Source organism: Gymnogyps californianus, chromosome 1 (genome assembly GCF_018139145.2).
Source record: "Gymnogyps californianus isolate 813 chromosome 1, ASM1813914v2, whole genome shotgun sequence".
NCBI lineage: Eukaryota > Metazoa > Chordata > Aves > Accipitriformes > Cathartidae > Gymnogyps > Gymnogyps californianus.
Window position 1 is genome coordinate 158,912,620 of NC_059471.1, and position 22,953 is coordinate 158,935,572.

The 22,953-nt window shown below is 45.0% G+C and overlaps 1 protein-coding gene across 2 annotated transcripts in view; it reads right to left on the bottom strand.

The window, feature by feature from the left end:
* Positions 1-22,953, bottom strand: part of SYN3 (synapsin III) — a 180,283-nt gene continuing 157,330 nt past the window's right edge. For both annotated transcript variants that reach the window (XM_050915509.1, XM_050915511.1), the window contains 6 exons: positions 17,756-17,830; positions 14,270-14,372; positions 8,605-8,739; positions 3,532-3,616; positions 1,769-2,066; positions 1-235 (listed from right to left, as the gene is read on the bottom strand). In XM_050915509.1, the coding sequence (XP_050771466.1) occupies positions 103-235; positions 1,769-2,066; positions 3,532-3,616; positions 8,605-8,739; positions 14,270-14,372; positions 17,756-17,830 (829 nt within the window). In that variant the 3' untranslated portion in view covers positions 1-102. The remainder of the gene's footprint in view (positions 236-1,768; positions 2,067-3,531; positions 3,617-8,604; positions 8,740-14,269; positions 14,373-17,755; positions 17,831-22,953) is intronic.

Genomic DNA, 22,953 nt, shown 5'->3' on the forward strand with positions numbered 1-22,953 from the left:
GTGTAAATCGCTGGGTACCATTGAGTGTATTCCAGGATGACATCGGGTACGCTGATATGAAGAGTGAGGGCTGACAAAAGCATAGATCCACCTGCAGGGCTGTTAGTCGGAAAACAGGCTAGCAAATGATTTCCTCAGGTTGCGGATGGTCTCAGCTTTTGCTTCGTCTTCATTGGCATTTCCCCGCTGAGATGATTCAGATATGCTGAAGGTGTTTGTCAGAGACTGCGATTTGCTGAAATGGAAAACACAGTTCAGACTCAGCAGGAGAAGGTGGTCGTTCAAAGCTGGTTACTGATGCTTTGTGTTCCATCACACAGACAAATTCAAGGATAAAAGGAGAGGTTAGAAAGGAGAATCTCCATATGCTAAGACATCCAGGAATGGAGGAGGCAGAAGGGGTGGGAAAGGATGGGACATGGGCAGGTGGCTCCAATATCACAGTCCAGACTAGTAAGTGTTTATGAAAACATCTGACTAAAAGTATGCAATTGCCGTTTGGTGCAACTGTTGTGAGGAACAGTTAAATCATTTCACTACTAATACAGAAGAATGGATTCATACTGAGGGTCACCTGTCTCTCATCAGCCGTACCATGAAAGATGGTTCTGTCCTTTCAGATGTGAGAGCATGAGAGGTTTGGCAAGTTGGTAGCCATGTCCCCTGCAATGTGTGCTGTTGCCTGCCCTCCCTGGCATGTCTGCTCTGTCAGCTGTGTTATGCAGGTCTTTTGGTTGGCCACACTGCTCCTGCTGGGTGTGTATCTGCTAGTGTTTAAGTTCAGATCAGGACTGTGCTTTTGAAGTAAATCTCCCAATTTTCCCCTGCTTTGTCACCGAGTGGTTTCTCCTGGTCCGTAACAGGCATTCAGCACAAGACCAGACTCTGAATTAAGTACCTGAAATATGTACAGTGTGGCGACTGCATCCTTAGCACCAACATTTTGATCCTTAAGTACACTGCTTTTGGTTTGCCTTGCTAATGTAGACATCATCACTGAAAGCCTGTTCCAGAACATCACTCCTCTGCTGCCTAGAAACTGTCTTCTCATTCCTAGCCTATATTTTGTTCTGGCCTGTTCATACCGTTTTGCTCTTGGGTCAACTTTTTGTCAGCACCAAATATTTTTTTGCCAGTCTTTCCTGCCATGGTGCCAGCCAGATGTGCTCCATGAAGGGTGGCAGCAAAGCCTGCTACAAAGATCCACAATAATTCAGTGGCGTGGTCTGCTCCAGAAGAGCGCTTAAACATACAGTTACCATCTGGAGTTTTATATATATGAGCAGTGCCACTCCCACGTCCCCCTGCCCCCCTACCTTTTTGCTACCAATTGCAAAAAATTGCCCAGTAAAGAACCTTGTGTGGCTCCTGCATTCAGGGAACAGTGAAGGAATGACTCTTGTTGAGCTTTCTGGCTAATAATGTGCTGATTACAGCCTGTAAGGAGTATACACCCTGCTGGGAAGGTAGTAGCTGTGTTGATATGGCTGGGGTAGAGCACACGATTAACAATGAGCACATGAACAAGAGGAAGAATGTGAAATCCTAGAGATGTCAAGTACAACTTGTTCTTCCTGACAGCAGGTCAATGGTGGCCTGTTATGCCCAGGCATATATACCTCTGAAGTCACTCACAGTTGTCCAGGCCTTTGTCCCTGGGGACTACTGCCTGACAACAGGTGATATGTGCTTCATGCCAGCTCAGGGTACTTTTCTGACAGCCTTATTCTAATATCTACAGATATTCGCAGTTTAACAGAGCACCTACTTCAGATGCGGGTGTGGGGTGGCTTGCTGCTTGGATGTTTCAGTGGGGCTTGGCTGGCTAGGAGCCCGGCCTTGAGCAGGAGGTCTAGGCTGCTGTGGAGGGAACACGCCTGCCTTGGAAGCCTGGACTGGAGAGGACCCAGTTGCTGATCGGACTTGCTGTGGAGATCCAGGTGACCTTTGCTGCTGAGGTGAAGTGGACTGGGGACTCTGGGGCTGCTGTCCTTGAGGAGAGAGCCGCTGCTGTGGAGGCGCGTTTGTCCGTGGAGGCTGAGATCCCTGAGGCTGGCGTGGTCCACCTGAAAGGGACATGTAGACATAAACATGAGGAAGTGCCTGTGGTGGACAACAAGCAAGGAGCATCTATATGGAAGAATGGGTTTTGCTAAGGGGAGAGACTCTTCAGAGTAGCTTCATGCAGAAGGATATGGGAAAACCTCTCTTCTAGGCCTAAAACTGGTGTCATGCCCACGTCTCTAGAGTTGTTGTCCATTTCTCTACCTCATTCAGCACTAAAGAAGCTCTGCCACTCTCCCCAAAGGGAGTCACTTCAACATGCTGTATTCTTCCATGTCACTAATACTTCTTATCGTTGGCAAGCACTTCCTGCATTGGGAAGGAAGAGTCACTGGAGAACCAACTGTCTGCAGGAAATGAAAGCTGAATCCGCTGGTTTGGGTCAGGAGTCCCTTCATGGGCCCAGCAGTTTGATGTGAGACACTGCACCCTATCACTATCCATACAGCTGTTCCAGCATTATCAACAGGTGGCTTCAGCCATGTTGGTAGCAGACTCTCAAAACTAGAGAGGATGTGGAAAACAATTGGATGTGACATGAGAAATTGCTGGACATGACAGATAACAGTGTGAGAAGCTGACAAAAGTTACAGATAGTGTTGTGAGGGCTGGCTGGATTTCACAAGTGGTCAAGGGGGAGTTATGTGAGAAAAAACTTCACGGAGAATTGAAGGGGAGTACTGGAGACAGATGCGGAGTGGTATCCTGCAAGGCCAACAATTCATATCAGTAATACCATGTAATACCGAGATTACATAGATGCATTTGGTATCAGAAATACTAAATTTCGGATACAGCAAAACTGTGACCGATGAGGAAAAGATAATTAGAGGTGGGTGTTAATTTGGTAGGAGATTCGAGTGGAGAAAGGAAGGGACAAAGGTGGCAAAAAGGAGGGTCTAATTGGTTATGTGAATTGAGTGGATGGTGTGGTCTGGGTACCCACAGGGCAGCCCTGTGCTTCATCACCTCAGCGTAAATCAGGACAATAAACCAAACCTGTTGTTCTGACCAAGCCACATGAGTCAAACCTGCTTCTGCTGTCAGGAGGAGCCGGGGGTGTGCTCTTGCTGACAGGGGAGCACCTGGACAGATGGATCAAGGATCCTGGCATCACCACGTTGGTGTCTGTTCCAGGCTTGATGGCACTAGCATCTTCTCATCACTTCTTAACACTTGTAGCCACTACAGTTTTGTGCAAACACAAATACACTCTGTGCCCAGAATCCTGCACCAGTGCCAGTTCAAGTGGCCTTGCTTTGCTGAGCCAAGTCCTACCAGCAGTATCAACTGGATCTGTATCAAATTTTCATCCCACTTTCTGAGCTGCTGTGGAATATGACTGAAATTGCTGCCTGCTTGTCAGTGAATTGGAATGAGTGAAACCTTTATTCTGATAGCTTTTGTTTAGAAGGCAAACTGATAGGTCTCACAGTCCACACTGTAATGGGACCCAAAGAACTGTACCTTGGGGAGGAGGCCGTGGTTGGGACAGTTGTCCAAGCTGAGGTCCAGTCTGAGATTTCATTGATGCAGGCTGAACTTGTGGAGGCTAAAGGAAAAAAAGCCATTCCAGTTAATACAGCGTCCCCAAAGAGAAGCCCTGAGGTAATACAGGAACTGCGGAGTCATGAAGTGTTCCTTAAATATACATACACACACATGCAGCATCTGGCTGGTAAAATCTCGTGGGACTGAAACAGAGAGCTGAGTAATAAAGAGCACAGAAGTTGTTTGCTCACAGGGAATAACAATGAAGTTACAGTTTAGAATGTTTCTTAGGCAATCAGGAATTACCAAATGTATCAGGCCTGAGGGGGTCTCTTAGTCCCATCTCCCATTTTGGACAGTTGCCAGCACCAGATGTTCCAAAGGAAGGAGGGATGAACCATGGAAACATCTATGGAGTAAACATCTCTTTACCCTAAGGGGTCTCCTCTTGATTGCTAATAAGCAAGGGCCAGCTTCAATCCTGAAACATGAAGCTTATTATCTGCTCCACAAAATCTTTGCAACAGTTCCAGATATTTTGTTTTGATATTTACACCCAGACTCTTTGAGTCTTGCTCAGCTTTCAGCCTCACTGCCTCTCATTTCTTAACTCCATTGCTTTGTTCTGAGTTTTGAGAATAGTTCTCGCAACCTGCCCTTGCTAGGCCATTCATTATTTTGCAAACCTTTACTTCCCTCCTTCTCATTCACCTCCTTTCTAAAGCCAAGAGACTGAATCCCTTTGGTCCCTCCGTGGGAATGTTTCCAGGCCCCTAATTGTTTTCATCACCCACTTCTCTTTCCAGCTTTGTGATTCCTTCTGCAGATTCCAGAGGCAGGTCTGCTTACATTATTCCAGATGAAGCAGTATCTGGGTTCTCTGCATACATCACCAGCTCATTTCTCCTGCATCCTAATTTCCTGCTTCTCCCTTGTCAACACAACCATAGGCTGAGCAATGGTTTTCATTAGCCTCTATGCGACAAAGTCTTTCTCAAGGGGAATGGCTAGTGCCACTTGCAAGGTCTACAGATTGTTTATGTTCTCCCTCTCTCTACCCCCAGTTTAGCTTACCTTTCAGTCTTTCATATGGAGTTTCATTTGCTGTTGTGGTGACTTAACATACGTAACTCTGTCAGATATTCTTCACTGCCACCCCTGGTCCTGACTAATGCAAATAAGTTGGTGCCATCTGCACTTTCTTCTCTCTCACTGTTTACTCTTTTTGACAGATATTTTAATAAACAGATTAAGCAACACAGAACTGTTGCACAAAGGGCTGGTCCAAAGTTAACAAAAGTCTGAGTAAGCCTATTGCACAAAATTGTTTATGAAGGCAGGGGAAGCTGGAGACAGATAGGCTGGTACGTGCTGGATTATTTACGTGGAGAACACGATGATAAAAGGGTCTTCAAGGCTGCTGGAAGGTCAGGAGAATGAGCTAAGTGATTCTGAAAATGGGAAGAAATGCTTCATAGTTGGAAGCATTGAAGTGAGTTTCAACTGACTAACATAAATGCGATGAGGTTGCCAGCCCATATTTCACACTATTTATCTGGGACTTGCAAATGGACAGGGAGGAAAATCTGGGCATTTTCTATTTATGGCTTCTAGTCCTATATAGGTTGGGACACTAAACCTTGCCTTGGTGTTGGTGGAAATTTACTGTCCTAGTGCTGTGAGGCATCCTGATTAGACCAGCCAAATAAAGGGAATCAGATCTCATATTCTCCTCTACGGCCCTTGCCTACAGCCAACCCAAGGCTTCTCAGAGATGAAGGTAAACAGGATTTTGAGGCTCAGAGATGAAGGGGTGAGGGCCAGCCCAAGGTCTTCTGCCTTTGGAAGGGAAACAGTGAGGGGAAAGGATGGAGGTGAGACAGAGAGGTGAGGAGAGAACCGCAGCGGTAACCATGAAACCAGGTTGTCATTAACATCTTATCCTGTCCTGGGCTCCACCAACCCAATTATCAACATGACCAGGCTTAGCATCCTTTGAGTATCCTCTCTGCTAACTTCGCAAGAATTAACATCTCTCGTATCTATGTCTTTATCTGAGGCCAGCTTCTGCTCCACAATGAAACTTTGCCTTTTAGGCCCTCCCTGCTTGCTTTCTTTAATAGTTCTTGTCTGTTACCTTGCCTAAGGCTTTTTGGCAGTCTAGCTACATTATTTTGACTGATTGCCTGTTACCTACCACTTTATGAAAGAATTCTCAAAGAAATGAGGGGAAAAGAATCAAAAGGAAATTAATGGGACATTTTTCTTCTCAAAAAAAAAAGTGGTAGATGCTCTTAAGCTGTGGTTCTGTTGGTTTATTGGTCTTCTGTATTATTCTTTAAATTATTGTCTGAGATAATTTGTAAGGTCCATGACTTGTCTATATTTTCCTACATTACTCTTACAATTTTTTAAACACATATTTTTTATTTGTTGTACACCGATCCTCTGGAGCAATAACTGTTTCTAATGAAACTGCACATTTTTTCTTGGCAGCTTAGTCACTTCCTAAATTCAGTTCATTGGATGTAGCCATCTGGGTCTGGGGGCTTAATAACTTTTAAAAATATTAGTCACCACTGATTTAATCACTGTTTTTGTTCTCTCCCCTGTCTTTCTGATCAGGAAAAACTACAGCTAGTTTAAGAAGTTCCCCACTTTCAGCAATTAAATTTACTAGAGTCACAACACTGTCCCTGTTGTCTTCCTTTTCTCCCTTAACTTTGGATGATCCACAGAGCCCACCAATTCTTTGGTAGGGTTCCATCTTCTGATGAACTCAAAGAATTTGTTTCATTCTTCCCTCTATCTGCTCTTCAAAATCAATTTCTATCCTTTTTATGTTTCCTTTTATTACTTGCATGATGGAGCATAAAGGTCTTCTTAGATGTCAGATTCCCAAATCTGGAAGATTTTTTTTTTTCCTGTTTGTCTTGAATGTCCTCTATCACTTTGCCACTTAACTCTAGAAGTTTATTTCTTGCATTTCTGGTTCAGGAGCAGATCAGAAATGTATATATGCATTCTGGAAAACAATGGTCTCTCAAATAACATCCATACAGTTTTAATGCTAGGGAGTTGATTAATTTTCTCATTTTATTAAAATCATCTTTTCTAACTGCTTGTGTCATGCCATTACTTTTTGATATCACATCTGTCTCTTGGACATCAAACCTAATGGTACATATTCACTTTCTGAACTTGTACCTGGGTGTTTCCTACTTCCAGGAAGCAGACACCTACAGAGATGGGGAACTCTCTCTGAATTGCTGTCCCCACTGTGCTATTTGACTTGCTTCTTGATAGCTGCAGTCTCACATTATTATGACTTGTTGCTTCTTCCATCTCTGTCAATGCTATGCACTCAGTTTCATGATTTCTCAGTTTTTCTTGATCCACAGACTAGTATAGACAGCTCCAATAATATGTATAGATATTCTATGCATACCCATAGGATATCCAAGGGTTCATATTTCTGTGTATTCAGTACTGCTGTCCTTGTATTCAGAATTGTTATTTTTCTTCATTCTGTGGAAGTATTCACCTGTAGCTTTAGCTCTGCATCTCACCAGCCTCACATGTAATTACTTCTCTCTGCACATTTGTATCTATGTGTGATAGCATTATGTTAGTAATTGTAGCTTGTGCAGTTTCTGCAATGTTCGTTGTACCAAGGTCTTTCTCTATAGCAAAACAGTCTAGTTAACATGTTTGTGGTTTTAATTTTCTTGATTTTGTATACAGATATTTGTAGGTTGTATTCTTGATGAAGACCCTTTTCTTATTTAACTCTCCTATTTGACATCTTATCCCTCCAAGACCATTTTTTTTTGTTCTTATTTTGGCCCTATTTTAGGTCTGTTGTAATCCAATCCAATCCTGTACCAGTATATTACAGACATAGAAAACAGATGCATCTGTCCATGTTCTCAGTTTCTGTTGGCTTCCCCTTTGCTCTTAGTTTATACACTCTATATCTTGGTTATTTCAGATGGCAGTTGTTGATTCCACTTTGGCCAGAGTAAATCCTATCCCTTCTGTATCGCTTTCCCTGCCTCAAAGCATTTTTCGTGTCTATTAAATGTTTACCCCATCAGTGCAGCTAAAACTTGGTTTGGAGTTATCCTGAATACCCTTCATGCTGGGGACCTGGTTTAGCAGGAGTGGGCTGTTATATGACAAAGCCATAAAGTGCTTTCTCCCATTTTTTGTTTCAAGTGGAAATGGAAACTGTTCCAGTGCATTGCAGTCAGTATTATCCCTCAACCTGTTTACTCTCCTGTCCTTTCTTTTGTACAGATTTGTTGTCCTCAAACCTTCGTGCTTGGCTCCCTGCTAGATACTGAAAGAGGTGTAGCACATACACCTGGAGACACAGATTATGTTCTGGTGTGTTTCATTTGTAAAGAACTGCCACTGGGAATTGTGGCACTAAGATTAGATGCATTTGATACTCAAAATGAATGTACATGAGAAGCACTAAGGGGTCAGTTTAAATGCAAAAATGACAGATTTTTATATGAATTCAGCATTAGTCAAGCCTCCTCCTGATGAAGGGGGTGAAGGGCATCTCCAAAGAAGAAAGGCTGCAGTAAGGAATGGAACAACTCTTGGTGGAGATTCCCACTTTCTGTTCTGGGAAGCACAGATTTTCATCAGGGATGCAAAAACTGGAATGAAACCTGTCCTGAGGGATGGCGTTAGATGGAGATGAAGTCAGGTGTTACAAGCACCTCTAAAAACGGCTGTCTTCAATATGAATCTATGAATTTAGCAAGCCAGAACGTCTAGATGCATGGCCCACACTACCAGTGTGATGCCACAGTTACATGGAAGGAGAGAAAGGGAGAGAGGTGTTTCTTAGGGGCACCCACTTCAAAGAGTCTATGAGAGACTTCATTGGAAGAGCCGGAGTCAATCTATCCAATACACTCCCATATGGGACTGTTCAACTCTGAGATGTCTGACTGCCTGACACCCACAGGGAGGGGAGAGAGAGAAAAAAGTTCAGGAAAACAACTTGGCCTTAAGGTCTCTATTCGTTCATACCCAAGGCCTCAGGGGTGATGGCGTAGATCCAGCAGTGATGACAAGCTGAGTCATTTTGGAAACAACCAGATCGGCTATAAGCTGTCTGTCCTCTTCCACGTGCTCCCCAATCAGGGGCATCGAGCTGTCCATCACCTGCCACAGGAGGGAAAGACAACAGTTAGTAAGGAGGTTTCCTGATGGCAAGTGCTTGTTCCCACTCACCTGTCACACTAACCTGCTTTGTGTCTCCACATCCTTGCCAACACCTCTAGTCACCACTCCCCTCCATGCTGAAACATGCTTGACTTTCCTAGGTGTGGGATTTTGCTTAGGTTTTTTTGGAAATGGCACGTACTTCTCCCTACTCCCCATCTTCCTTCCCTTCACAACTTGGAAGCCATGCCAAGACTTCTGGTGGCTGGAGGCTTTCTAAATCAACTAAACACAAACTTGCTTCTTCACCTGTCCTGAGGAGATGCCTCTGATGGATGAGGTCTCTCTGGCATTGTCCCACAGTATTTGGGAGTGACATTGCAGCAGAAAGGGCCACAGGAGAAGGGAAACAACATGTACCGAAGCCTGAGGAGATGAGAGCAACAGGGTCTGGAGGAAACCAGGAAACATTTGGGATTAATCAATGCAAAGCACTGCACCCTGAGAGGGGAGATAAACACCACAGATGTGTAATGAATAGGATGTCACCCAAACAATGGCACCCAATGCAGGAAAGTAAACTTATTCTCTGCTTGGCTTCTTGATATTGTTGCAATACGACTGCTTCCCAAGCAAGTACTACAACTGTGCTGAGGAAAGCTGGGAAGCAAGACTGTGGGGATGGGGGAAGGAGAACTGTCAAAGGGTCTTTGAGGTAAGAAATGGTCTGACAACAACAATAATAACGAATGCACAGCAGACCCTCAGCTGTATAGCAGCCGTAAACATCATTTTCAACAGTTCATCATAAATCAAGTGCTTTGCAAACATTAGCTAAATCCCACAGGAAGAACTGTACTATGATGAAGTTAAGATTCAGCTGGAGTAAATATAATTGTACCAAAATATCAGGGTTGGAAGAGTTTATTTTATTTTGCTTTTATTTTTAAACCAAACATTAAAAACCCTGGAAATGCAGAGTTAAAGGTTGCATTGCTCAAGAAAGGCACTGACTCACTCTTAGATAACAATCAGAAGTGCACTCCACCCTGGCAAGGCTGCAAGAGTCCACTATTGGAGTGAAATGGAAAGTTTTGCACCCTTTTTTTTTTAGATTTAAAGTAGGGGAAATCAGTGAGGTGAGTTCACTGAGTTTTTATTCTAGTCTTGTCTTGCAGAATATTAATTCGGATTAATTTCTATAGGTGTTTCTTATGAACACTAGAGAAGCTGCCTAGGAAGTTTGAACTGGGGTTCACATGAAGAGTGAGTTGGTGTTTGTATCCATGGACTACTTGACCTAGGGGGCGAAAGGAGGAGGTTAGAAAATTAGATGGCAGTGCTCAGCTAAATACACAAAGTGGCTTTTCGTTCCACTGTCCACTCTGCTGTTTCTCTGTTAAAAAATGAGATGGGGAAAGGAGATGTTTCCTAGCAGTGTCAGGGAACGGCTAGTTCCCATCTGTGTCTCACTAGCCAGGGACTCCTGGGGGCCCTCCAGCAGGTTCCTGCGCAGGTTTCCCTCCCATCCCCTCCCACCTTAAAAGCATTGCCAGTTCATTTGGCAATTCCAGTTCACGCGTGAGAAAAGAGGTCTCCCAGCTCCCTGCAACGCACCGTGCGAGGGGCCTGTCTGACCACTAGATGATGCCATTACTCTGCTAACAGGCTGGCCAGGCAAGCCTAGCTCCTGACTCCCTAACCCTCCCTGTGAGTAACTGAGATACACCTCTGGTCAAAACACCCCAAACCCCTCATTTCCCCATCTTAACGACTGCTTTCCCCTATTTCTGTGGCGGCAGTGGCTGGGGAGGAAGGAGAAGATGCTGTTTTATAAAACAAAGGCACCAGGAGGAATGCACCCTGGAGCAGGTCCCACCAGTGCACCAGGGATGAGGGTATCTGCTGTCCTGCTGTATAGCGTCTGGCAGGGGCATGTGAGCTGTGGGAGATTGCAAATACAGGAATGAACAATCAAATGCATAAGGGAAGGCCTTTGAAAATGGCAGTGATTTCTGTGGGCAAAATGACACAGCAGGTTGCCACTGAACTGAAAAGGAGCATGAGATGTCACCTTGTCTGTCTTCTGGGAAAGGGGAATTGCTCTGGAACTGGGCAGATGCAAATGCTAATGCTGAAATAAATCAAAGGGCTGAGAGGAATATGTGAATCACAGACAGATTGCACTCATCTCTTCCTGGGGAGATCACAGAACAGCTGGGCAAGACAAGAAGACGTCGGCACATATGGACCCGGCCTTTGTAGCTGCCCAAGGTCAGTGGCTGCTCTGATGCAGCTGCTGTTGCCTGATAAGGTGTATGAGGGGGGAGCGGAAAGTGGCTGGGCAGAGAAGAGACTCAGGAAAACCCCATCCCGGTCGTCACCCTGCGCCTATCTGACGCTGAGGCCTGAAGGCTGGACTTGTTATTCCATGCTCTGATGTGCGAGAGCAGAGTGTTAGGTGATTTTTAGGGAAGGAAGGAAGGAAACAGATGATTAGACATATCAAAAGAAATGATATGGCAGTGCTGAAGGGATGGGCAGGGCTTCTTGCAGGGCAGCAAGGAGCATGTCTAGTAACACAGCTTAGCTGTATGGCAGGTAGGGCTTAGCTGATGCAGGAGGAAGAATAAATCACATGGATCATTTTACTTGCCCTCTACTCGCTCCATATTTGTCAGATAGCAGAGATGTGGAAAAGGGTTAGATTACAAAAAAAAAAGGGAGGGGGGAGATTATTAAACCATACATGCTGCTGAGCTCTTTTGAGAATCTGGCTGCTAACAGTGGTACTGAACTTGCACTGTTTTGAGGATCTGGCCTTCTGATCAAGTGCTGACTATTCATGCTGAGTATTCCCTTAAAGTGACAAAGTTCTTCAAAGCAGAGGAAAGAGAAGTACCAGCATTTACCATTAAATTCACAGCTGTTTTAATAGGATGAAACTTTGAAGAAATCTGCTGATTTCTTCAAAGTTTTCAATATGAGCCATGAAATGGTGTGTAAGTGTGCTAGTGCTTTGAAGGGCAGAAACGTACTAGATTCTGCTGTTTACCATGGGAAAAGAAAAGAAGGTGAAGTTCAAGTAGCAGCAACTACCATGGGTGCAAGATTGTGCTGTGTTGATAACTCATCTGTCTTAATGTAATTCTGTTTGCAACAAACCACTGTGATAAATCTCAGTTCATAGAACTGCCCATCACTACCTCTGCCAGTCTTTCCTAGAGAACTGCTTTGCACTGTGAAAATTAATTACTACCTGCAATTGCATTGTGCAAATTCCTTATTTGTTCAGCCCATTTAGGCGTGCTTTCTTGTAAAATGTCACAGCACACTGTTCCTTCTCACCAAGAAAAATACAACTGTCGCACTGTCAAATAACTTTTTTCTCCCACTATCAAAAGAAAAAAGCAAAATAAAGGATCAGTTTCAGACCAAGAAAAGTACCCCAGGAAGTAGGCTGGAGGCAATTAATTACTTGTCAGCATCTCCCTCAGATCTGCATAAAGTAGAAAAGGTCCCTGTTTGGCTTTGTTCTGCTCTTTGTATTGCACTGCTCTACTCCTTTCCCGACAATGTCCATCAGCCTGGCATCTGAATGCCTGCTAGATGTTAGTACATCAGGCCTGCTCAATCAGGTTCTCCACTGGGATAATTCAGCATGACCCATCTGAAGCTGATGTGTTCCTTCTGATTTGTGTCATATTAGATCCATTGCTTTTTACCTTGGTCTCGGAGAGAGGAGTATTAGCATGCATTTCTCTCTGTGTGCAAGCTGACGATGGCTGTTAGCGTATGGATGTGCTTTTCATCCAGTTGGTCACACACGGGGGCAGATGTGAAAACCCAGAGGTATACCCAGACAGAGGCATATAATCCTTAAGCACAGAATTAGCCATGTGTGCACGTACATAGGCTTATGTGCAAGAATAGATGCAGGGATACGAAAACCACGTCTCACATCTGACCATGTATGGACACAGTCCAAATGTCCTTATGGTTGTCTCTAGCAAGACTGCTTTCTTGCTCTTCCTTTCTCAGCTACATGTGCATAGAGATACAAAAGTGTGCGGCAGGGAGACAGTCTGCTCTGGGGGATGCTCCTCTGGGTGCTGCTGAATTGCATACAGGAGCAGACCCATCAGCCGTGGCCCCATCACTTCAGGAAAGACGGAGGCTCGCCAGCGTTTGGTTGCTGGCAGCACGCTTATATCACATGGCCTTTGACAGGTCACCGCTCCCCAGAGAGCAGATACATAATGCAGGAATGCGCAGTCGCTGGAGGGCTCATGTGGTTCTCATCAGCATCCCAACCCTCAGCGGGTGGGACTGCTCTCCCACACATAGCTTTCCAGTGTGTCAGCACCCCTGCATGAAGCCATAGGCTGGCTCTGCTCATCTTCCTCGGCTGGCCTGTGTTGGTGGAGTTTACAGCAGGTCAGATGCTGTGCCTCCTTGAGTCACATAGTGACAGAGGCACTTGCTTACTTGCCAGATTTTCTCTCCCCCAGAGCGTCTCTTAAGTTTCCACTTTGATTTTCTGGCCAGCTTTTCCTTCTCTGCCCTGTTAGGATGACCTGAGTGTGCTATTTACCCCACTCCCACGTCTGCCTCCTGGCCTGGCAAGGAGCACGTTGAACTTTAGCTCTCAGAGCCACAGTCTGTCCAGCTCTGAACACGAAAGTTTGTAGTCCACACTGCCCATAGTAACTCTGTGATGCTTTGTCTTGCTGGTCTGTTATTGTAGTGAATGCTGTCCAGGCAAAAGATTTTAGAAAATACACCTGGTTTTTTAATTAAATTGTTCCTGCTACTTACGGACCTTTTTGCTACACTCACCATTTATTTTACTCTTTTAAATTAGATGCAGCTAGGATTTTTGTTATTGAGGTTCCCTTTTAAGTGATTGGAGAAAGACAGGTTCATTCAGAGAGAAACTGAGATTTTAAATGGACTGAATCACCTGCTGGACCTTTGTATGGGTAATGGGTGGAGGTTAACATGACTAATACGCTAGCATCACCTGGGCCCTGAATTCAGGTTGAGCTGAATATGAGCATGTTTGTTCATGATGCTGTTGATCTCTACTAGCAGCCATGAGAGATGCTCTGGCTTTGCAAGTGCTTAGCCTAGGAAGGATGGTACTGGGGCACTGGTGTAGAGACACAGCAGACTTTGGATGCTGCCAGCAACACTTGCAGGCTGTTATGTGCTTGATAAGAAGGCAGCTTCACATCGGTCCTATGCTGGTACGGTTCTGCACTGTGGGAATTTATCAGCTGGAAAGATTTTATCACTTCAACCCTGACACCTTGCTGCATATCTGTCAGTTTAGCTGGGACTCTAAATCAGTTTCTTGCATATCAGTGGGCCACAGCTTGGGGGATACAGGTGGGCACGGAGGAGCAGTGACTGCTGGACCATGCACACAGGGGTAAGTGAGCACATTGGTGCATGTGAACTCCAAGGGAGCGTGTTTGCAGATACACTTCCCAAAGGAGACTTGCATTCAGGTTCCCCATGCTCTCACCTCAATGATATAGTCTTTTCCATCTTTGCTGTGGACAGCTTTGACAGCGCAGATGTCAAGACCTCCAAACATTTCCGCACAGGCGTCTGCCCAGAGTCTGTACCTGCAGAAACCACAGAAGCATGGCCTAGGATTAGCTGTCATTGGGTAGTCCACCAAATACAGCCACCTGTCCCACTGCCCACAGGAGCACAAAGAGATTCGGGAGCCCTTTTTATCACAAGGCATACTTCATATGCTTTGCTGGGTCATTGCCTCCCTCTCTTGCACAGGAGAGGGAGCAGAAAAAAGAATCTTGCCTAAAGTTTCCCTTCATTTCAGATTGTTTCAATCCTGCCCTCAAAGCCACCTTAAAATGTTTCTTTCCCTCCTTAGTATTTACATCAGATCTCCAGTTGGTTGTCATTTAGCCAAGCTATAAATATTTAGCTCATTTAATCTCCCAGTAGTGTTGGCCCCTTAGCGTTTGTATTGGCTTTGCCTGAAAGCTCTCCATTATGCAGGCAGCTTTCTCCTGATAAGATGTCCTGCACATTGGGGCTGGAATAGGACCGGAAAGTGAGGGCAGAATTTAGCAAGGAGTAGCCATCCCCTCCCTGATCTGTAATCCAGTGGCTCCTGCTTTTTACAATTTACTCTCTCAATTTCATCCTTTTACAGTCTCCTGCCTCCCATCTGTCGCCTGGGTGTTACTCCTAGCCAGGCAGTCCCATCACATGGACCAGGCACTGTTTTGTTAGAGGGAGAGCTACAGGCTGCAGCCCTTTTTTCTAGCCGTCCCAGGATGGGAACATGAGCTGATGTCCCCTTAGCTCTGCTGGTGTCAGAGAAGGAGAAAGAATGACAAGAGGCATATTATGGGGGGACTGCATCCCCCCGCTGTGGAAATGAGGAGGGAATGAGGCGGCCTGGTTTTATTTCCTGTGCAGCTGCGCCGCAGTCCCGACCATTTCAATAAAAGTAATAATCTCAGAACAGCAGATCTGTAAGCAGGACTATGACAAGATGCGGAGAGGGGAGGGAAGGCCACAGTTTCATGAAAACACTGACATTTTGCAGACCCTACAGGGACTGGGAAAAGAGCTGTTCTGGCCAAAGAACAAGTTTACGTCCTTGAAGCCAGCCAGAGTCCCCATAGCTTGACAATATAATGATCAGCTTGTGCGAACACAATGTCTGTGGGGAGAAGCAAGAATATGGCTTAGATGACTACTGGTGCTCTCTTATCCCTAATGAGGAGACCAAGCACATTCACCCCAGCCCCCCTGAGGAAGACAGTGCCTGAAGAGGAGTCGGTAGCATAAGGAGGAGGAGAACTACAGACCCCGTGAGCCAGGCAGGAGGCATGGCGAGCCCCTCTCGTGCACTGCTGTGGCCTCACACCCAGGGGCACCATCGTGGGAACCACCTTTCTTCCTGAGGGATGTCTCTAGGTGTCTGGGTTCAGCACCAGGCTCAGGGAATTGTTGCCCATGCCAGAGACCCCGATAGCTACATGTCTTCAACGTTGCTGGCCCTAGGCGAGCCCTGGGAGGCACCAGGGCTGCTGGGGTGGAATAGCAGTGCTATGGGACAGGAGAGCTTATTTATGCATATGCATCAGGGGTAGTGTTTGCAGAGGATTTACTGCCATTTTGCCTAGTATTACCTGAACATGTCAATCCTTTGGGCTACTGTTCAGTACAGTAGGTACTTCAGGTTGCTCTTACTCATCAGAGCATTTCAGCATACTCCTGCCTTGTTGCATGCACTGATGACTCACAGATTTCAACAGGATTTGTTGCATTTATGGCTGGATAAGGCTAGAGTGGTGAATTGTGGTACTACATCTATAAAATGAACCTTCAAAATGCAGTGTGGCAGGCTGACAGGAATCTGGGTTTTAGTCCTACAACACTGCAATGAGGGAATGTCTACCCTTCATCTCTCTAGCTTCAGCTGTGTTATAAACAACCAGGAGGTATAATAATGTCCAGTTCCCACAGTCCTGTTAGGGTCTTGCAGAGTCACCTTCAGCATCTGATTTGGGGCTAGGGCTTGGCTTCCCTGTTTCACAGAACTAAAGGTGCAGAAGGGACCTTAGATGATCACCTGCACAACTCTTGTACCCCAAAGAGGAGACATTTCTTTAATCTGGTCTGAAAGAGTAGAGAGGTTCCCGATCTCCTCCAGGCAATCCATTTCTGTGCTATGCTATCCTTACTGTGAGGAAATATAGGAAATGTTCAAATGAACCTTTTCTGCTATAATTTAAGGCCATCATTTCTTACAGTATTGTAGTAATATAAAGAAGGAGTAATGCCCTATTATCAGCCTTTTACATATTTGAAGAACTTGTGCCCTTTAAGTTTTTTCATCTTTAGGATGAAGTGGTGTTCAGCTTGTGGACAACTTCTTCCAGCTCTGTGACAGCTAATGAAAGAAAGTGAACTTCTGCACTGCAGGCATTGATTCATTATGCATGAGTCTACACCTCTGCTGGAGAAATGTCAGTGGTCTGCTAACTGAAAAAGGGGGAAAACTACATAAGCAATTGTTGCATGCTTTTCTCATAGGTTGATTATGTTTTCTCTGAGCGTTCCCTTTATTGTCCTTTGGGCTCTCTCCAGCTCCTTGCTATCTCTCTTCAAATGTGGTGCCCAAACCTGGACAGAGTCAGAATTAATCATGATCCTGACAAATTGGAGGTATAATGTGAAAAAAATCTTAGATTCACTAGGGATAAGTGCCTACACATAATCTATGGATTCTATAAATCTACGCATAATCTACTTAAATAGGATGGAGAACAAGTGTCTTGATAGCAGTTCTGCAGAATAGGGTTTGGGAGTTACAGCAAAGCATAAGTTACCATGACTCAACAATGTCATACAGTTGCAATATTAGCAAATATCACAGTGATTTGAATATATGGAAGTACCATCTGCAAATTTTAGTCTGTAAGATGCATGAGGCAATTCCTTCTGCTCTGTCCAGCAGCGAGAAGACCTTAGCTAAAACAGTGTCCACTTTTGGGACACTAAAGCAAAAAAGCACTTTCAACACTTCAGCTGACAGATTTTTCCCTCTGTCAAGTAGAAGAAAAACACTTTTCTGTGTCTGCCTCTCATTAGTAATGTACTTAGAATAACTTCTTGTTACTTCTTGTTTTGTGCTGTGACCTTTCTGATTTTATCCCTACATGTTTGTGCTCGTGTGCTTGACCTTAGCATGCTGGTCTTGTTTCCTGTGGCTACATTCACTAAAGATCTAATGATTTAGCAATGTTGGTCTCTAGCTGTACTTCCAGTCTGTTCTCCAAAATAGGACAGTTTGCCTTTGTGTCCTTAGTATTTTTTTAAGAAAACACTCGGTCTTTTAAACTCCTTTATCCAGCCTCCTGGGAGACCTCACTTACCAGTTCTCTCAGTTAACCAAAGTCTGAAGTACAATTCCTCCCTTCTAAACCAAGAATAGCTAATGCTGTCTTGAAAACCTCTTCCTTACCTCTCTGTCATTGCAATCTGTTCTAGCATCGCAGAACCTGTGTTTGCCTTCCAGTTTCCAGAGATGGACGTCCTCCTAGGAAAACAAACCAAAAACATAACCGGAACATGAAAATACACTCCTGCCCCATCCTCCCTCATACTGTAGTCTTCATTCTTGATTCAGTGCTTGTACAGGAGGGGATGCGGCGAGGTTCTTCCTCACAGAAGCCTTTCCAAATACTGCCTCAACAACACTCCATACAGGATATGTTGTTCAGACTTATGAAAAACTGAATGAGGAGTTAGACAGGGAAACCTCCAAGGAATCTTGAGCACACATCAAGCTCTGTGAGTACTTTCTTTCTTTATACATCAGGACCAGGAGAGCTGAAATGTCTGTAGAAGATCTCTGGGATAATCACCCTTGTGTTCTGCAATGGGTAGCATCCTCCGTCCATGGAAGAGCAACTCTCCAGGCAAACATCTGCCTGAGCAGCTTCACAAACGTCAGCTCTGACATTCTAGGTCTCCCTAACTTTGATTTCAATTGCACTGGTGTCATAGAATATATGATTATACCCTCTTTTCTCTGACTTCTCATTGACCTGTCCATGGCTCACTGTGTCTGGACTTGGAGAATTTATAATTGCAAAATTGTTGGAGTCTCATTAGCTGCAAGTGATGGTTAATTTCAAAAAAAGGTACTCTTGCTGGCAGATCCTGGGTTTCACCATCATCCATCAAGGGGTGAAAATTTTCCTTTTCTTGACCTTAGGCACAAGGCAGACCTTGGACAGCCTGCTGTGACAACACTGTGCAGATAACCCTGACATAGTGTACAAACTAGGACAAGTCAACAAGCTGACAGGATACATCCAGGGAGCATCTCCATGCTGAAGAAGATTTAGGTAGAGATTTATGAGGGGAGTATGAGGTGTGATCCAACACTTCAACACGAGGTTGTGGGAACCCTCGCTGCCAGTTCTCTCACCTTTTCAACATGATGTGGAAAAGAGACTCTGAACTTGTAAAACTACGTGAAGCAATGGTAATACTGATGTTCTGCTAGACTATAAACCTGGATCACTATAGCTGACTGCCTAAGGTTCCCCTTTATACTGGTGAGGGACAGCCTGGAGTCCTTTTTCCATTTCTCTTCTAAAGCGGTATGTATAGTTGCTGTGAAATTTAAATGGTCTTTGTAACCATATTTAAAGGAGTGGGAGAGGGGGCCAAAGGAGCATGATTACTGTGTTGAATAACTGTGTTTCCTTATAGTTGACTCTTGTCCCTTGTTCCCTTCACCCAACATCCATCTTCCTGCCCTGCTTTCTAAGCAGAATAATGGATTCCTCCTCAAGCTTTGACTGTTATGAGCCCTTTGATGGCCTGTAAGGTCAGTGTTCAACCCTCAGCCTCTCTTTTTCTTTTGGCATGGGATTCTTAGGATTACGTTTTTCAGTTCTGCAATGAGAAGAACACTCTTTATTAACATTTAGGTTCAGCAAATTGCCCTGCAGTGGCAGATGGCATCCAGAATCCCATTAGTACTGATGAGAACTCCCGGAGTCTGATTAGTGACAAGATGATTGGATATCGGTGTTTAGAAAATGTACCTGGCATACCAAATGTAAACAGCTGTGTTGTCCCTAAGAACACCAAACCACAGCTATACAGTTTTACAAGGAAAATTGACGTGGGAAAGCTCCCAAAATAAGAACTCTCCTCTAGCCGTTGGGCTGATTGGATTGACTTGTTTATGCTTACCCATCTCCAGCCAATATTGGGCATAAGATATAAAATATTTCTCTCAGCTGTATCCCTAACTTTCCTGTTAGGGAACTTTCCTGTTTTTAAACGGAAAAGCTCCATTTGAAGCCCTCTGGACCAGTCACCAAATTCGTACACCACAGCCTCTGTCAAGATCACTCCCTGCCAAGCCTGTCTGAGCAGTTCAGGTGTCAAGTGTGCCACCACATTCTTCTTCTTCTTCTTCTTCTTCTTCTTCTTCTTCTTCTTCTTCTTCTTCTTCTTCTCCTTCTCCTTCTCCTTCTCCTTCTTCTTCCTCTTCTTCTTCTTCTCCTTTGTTCTTTCCCTTTTTGTATTCAACTTGAAGTGGAAAAGGAGACTGAATACAAAAATCTTTCCCTAAGGATGCCCTGCCTCAAACCCCATTTCTCTCAGGGACTGAAAGTTGAACTGCTTCCAATCATCCTAAACATCAGGGGGCCACAACAGTGTACAGTCAGTATCTTAAAGAAATGGACCCCAGGTTTTTAGGGATCAGCTGATCAAGCAGATTTGTGACCAAGACACCTTCAGCATTGCTTAGGATAAGTGGATAGACTAGCAGATCATGGGCTGTATTGGGTTTGCATGGCAAGGTTTTGGTAGCAGGGGGGGCTACTGGGGTGGCTTCTGTGAGAAGCTGCTAGAAGCTTCCCCTATGTCCAATAGAGCCAATGCCAGCCAGCTCCAAGACAGACCCACCGCTGGCCAAGGCTGGCCAAGGCTGAGCTAATCAGCGACAGTGGTAGCGCCTCTGGGATAACATATTTAAGAAGGGGGAAAAAACCTGCGGCAGAACAACAGCCGAAGAGAGGAGTGAGAATATGTGAGAGAAACAACTCTGCAGACACCAAGGTCAGTGAAGAAGGAGGGGGAGGAGGTGCTCCAGGCGCTGGAGCAGAGGTTCCTCTGCAGCTCATGGTGAAGACCATGGTGAGGCAGGCTGTCTCCCTGCAGCCCATGGAGGTCCATGGTGGAGCAGATATCCACCTGCAGCCTGTGGAGGACCCCACGTGGGAGCAGGTGGATGCCCGAAGGAGGCTGTGACCCTGTGGGAAGCCTGCGCTGGAGCAGGCTCCTGGCAGGACCTGTGGACCCGTGCAGAGAGGAGCCCACACTGGAGCAGGTTTGCTGGCAGGACTTGTGACTCTGCGGGGTGCCCATGCTGGAGCAGTCTGTTCCTGCAGGACTGCACCCCATGGAAGGAACCCATACTGGAGCAGGGGAAGAGTGTGAGGAGTCCTCCCCCTGAGGAGGAAGGATTGGCAGAGACAACATGTGATGAACTGACCGCAACCCCCATTCCCCGTCCTCCTGCGCCGCTGGGGGGAGGAGGTAGAAGAAAATTGGGAGTGAAGTTGAGCCTGGGAAGAAGGGAGGGGTGCGGGGAAGGTGTGTTTTTAAGATTTGGTTTTATTTCTCATTATCCTACTCTGATTTGATTGGTAATAAATTAAATTAATTTTCCCAAGTCGAGTCTGTTTTGCCCACGATGGTAATTGGTGAATGATCTCTCCCTGTCCTTATCTTGACCTACAAAGCTTTCGTTATATTTTCTCTCCCCTGTCCAGCTGAGGAGGGGGAGTGATAGAGTGGCTTTGGTGGGCACCTGGCATCCAGCTAGGGTCAACCCACCACAGGGCCACAACAGTATACAGTCAGTATCTTAAAGGAAAGGACCCCAGGCTTTTAGGGATCAGTTCATCAAGCAGATCTGTGATCAAGACAGCTTCAGTGTTGCTTAGGATAAGTGGATAGACTAGCAGATCATGGGCTGTTAGTGTCCTATACTCACCATCTCCAAGCTGGGCCCTTTCAGTCTAAAAGTAGCTCTAGTTTAGACACAGTTGATGGTTGTATCTCCTGCAGAGCACACTGAACTGCATTTGAGGTGACAAGATCAGAAGTCACACTCATGAAACTACAAAGGAAAGGATATTACTCTCTTACTAAGAGCGGGTGGCAAGGAATATCCCACCCCTGAAAGTCAGCAGCTTCTGGCTTCATTCAAAGTGAACAACATTTTGCAAGTCTTAACTGGAAATGATCCCTCTGTTTGCCCCCAGTTGGGGTGAGGGTGGGAGCATAATTTCTGCCCCAATTTCCCCTACCACATGAGCAGTATTCATGTTTTCTCTTCACCAGTATTACAATGACAGTAAAATACATTTGGTGGAATTTTAGGCATGTATCACATGCTGCTTATCTGCTGTTTTGAGAGTGGCCCAAGGCATGGGCTAAGTAGGTGTTTGTTAGTAGTGTAAATCTGGAGTCACTGCACTGAAGTCAATGGGAAAGTGAACTCAAGTCTTGGGTCATGGGCTGGAAGGAAGTGCATTGAACATCTGGGGCGGGGAGGAATGCATGAGTCACCCTGCAGCATCCTCCCTCTGGCAGATGCTTGGTGCAAAGTAAACATGATCTGGAGAATTTCGGTACACAGTCTTTCTCAGAAGGAAGGGGTCTTTTAAAGTCTATATGTGTGGGTGAAGGTATAAAAATACTGCGTAGATTGCATGGCTCACAGATCAAAGCAATTCACTTAGTATGACACTACTGCAGATGCTGTAATTGCCTTTAAGGCTGAGATTTGCTAGCATGACTAATGATTTTGAGTCTTGTATTTGAGACACCAGTGAGAGCTCTGATATTTTGCGTGCTTTTACCTCTGTCCTTGGACATAGTAGGGACTTATTTATACCATAGAAATAACCTTCTATTCTGTCTGATGTTGGGACAGAAGGAACAGCCCCCAATAGAACTGACTATACCACTCTCCCGAGCTTACATCCATAAATGGCTCTCTCAATATAAGTCAACCTTCTGGGTTAGCAAGTCGCTGGGTGAATTTTGCTGTTTGCTTTCTTTGCTAATAAGCTTCATTTCTCATTAAGGTGTTTCCCGTTCATGTCTGTTTTCATGTGAAAACATTTTTCATTTAGCAAACAATTGTTTGCGCAGCTATATTCCCAAGTGGGATTAGCTCTTAGTGTGACTGCTTTCTTTCCTCAATCATCTGGTATTATTTCTGATCCCTGTCTGGATGAGTGCATGGTGAGCGTGAATAATAAACGGGGAGAGGATATGGTCAGGCTAACTGGGCCTTTGTTTCACTCAGAGGCAGGCTGCGAGCCTGGCTTTGGAGCCAAGGATGGGTAAGTTGGCAGGAATAGGGAATTTTAATTGATATTTTAAACCTTCCTTCCTTTGGCCATTTTGAGCCAGACTCCCTGAGATGTTAATGTAATATTAGGGAACTGTGCTGTTGTTGACCTGATCAGATTTAAAACAAATTTTCTCTCATTCAGTTCACGTGAAGTAGCCGAGTGTCCCACAAGTCCTTCCCTTGAAGAATGTGACTCAGTCATTATCTAGTTTACTTAAATACCTCTGTGCTAGGAATCCAACCGGGAATTTTAGGCAGCTATA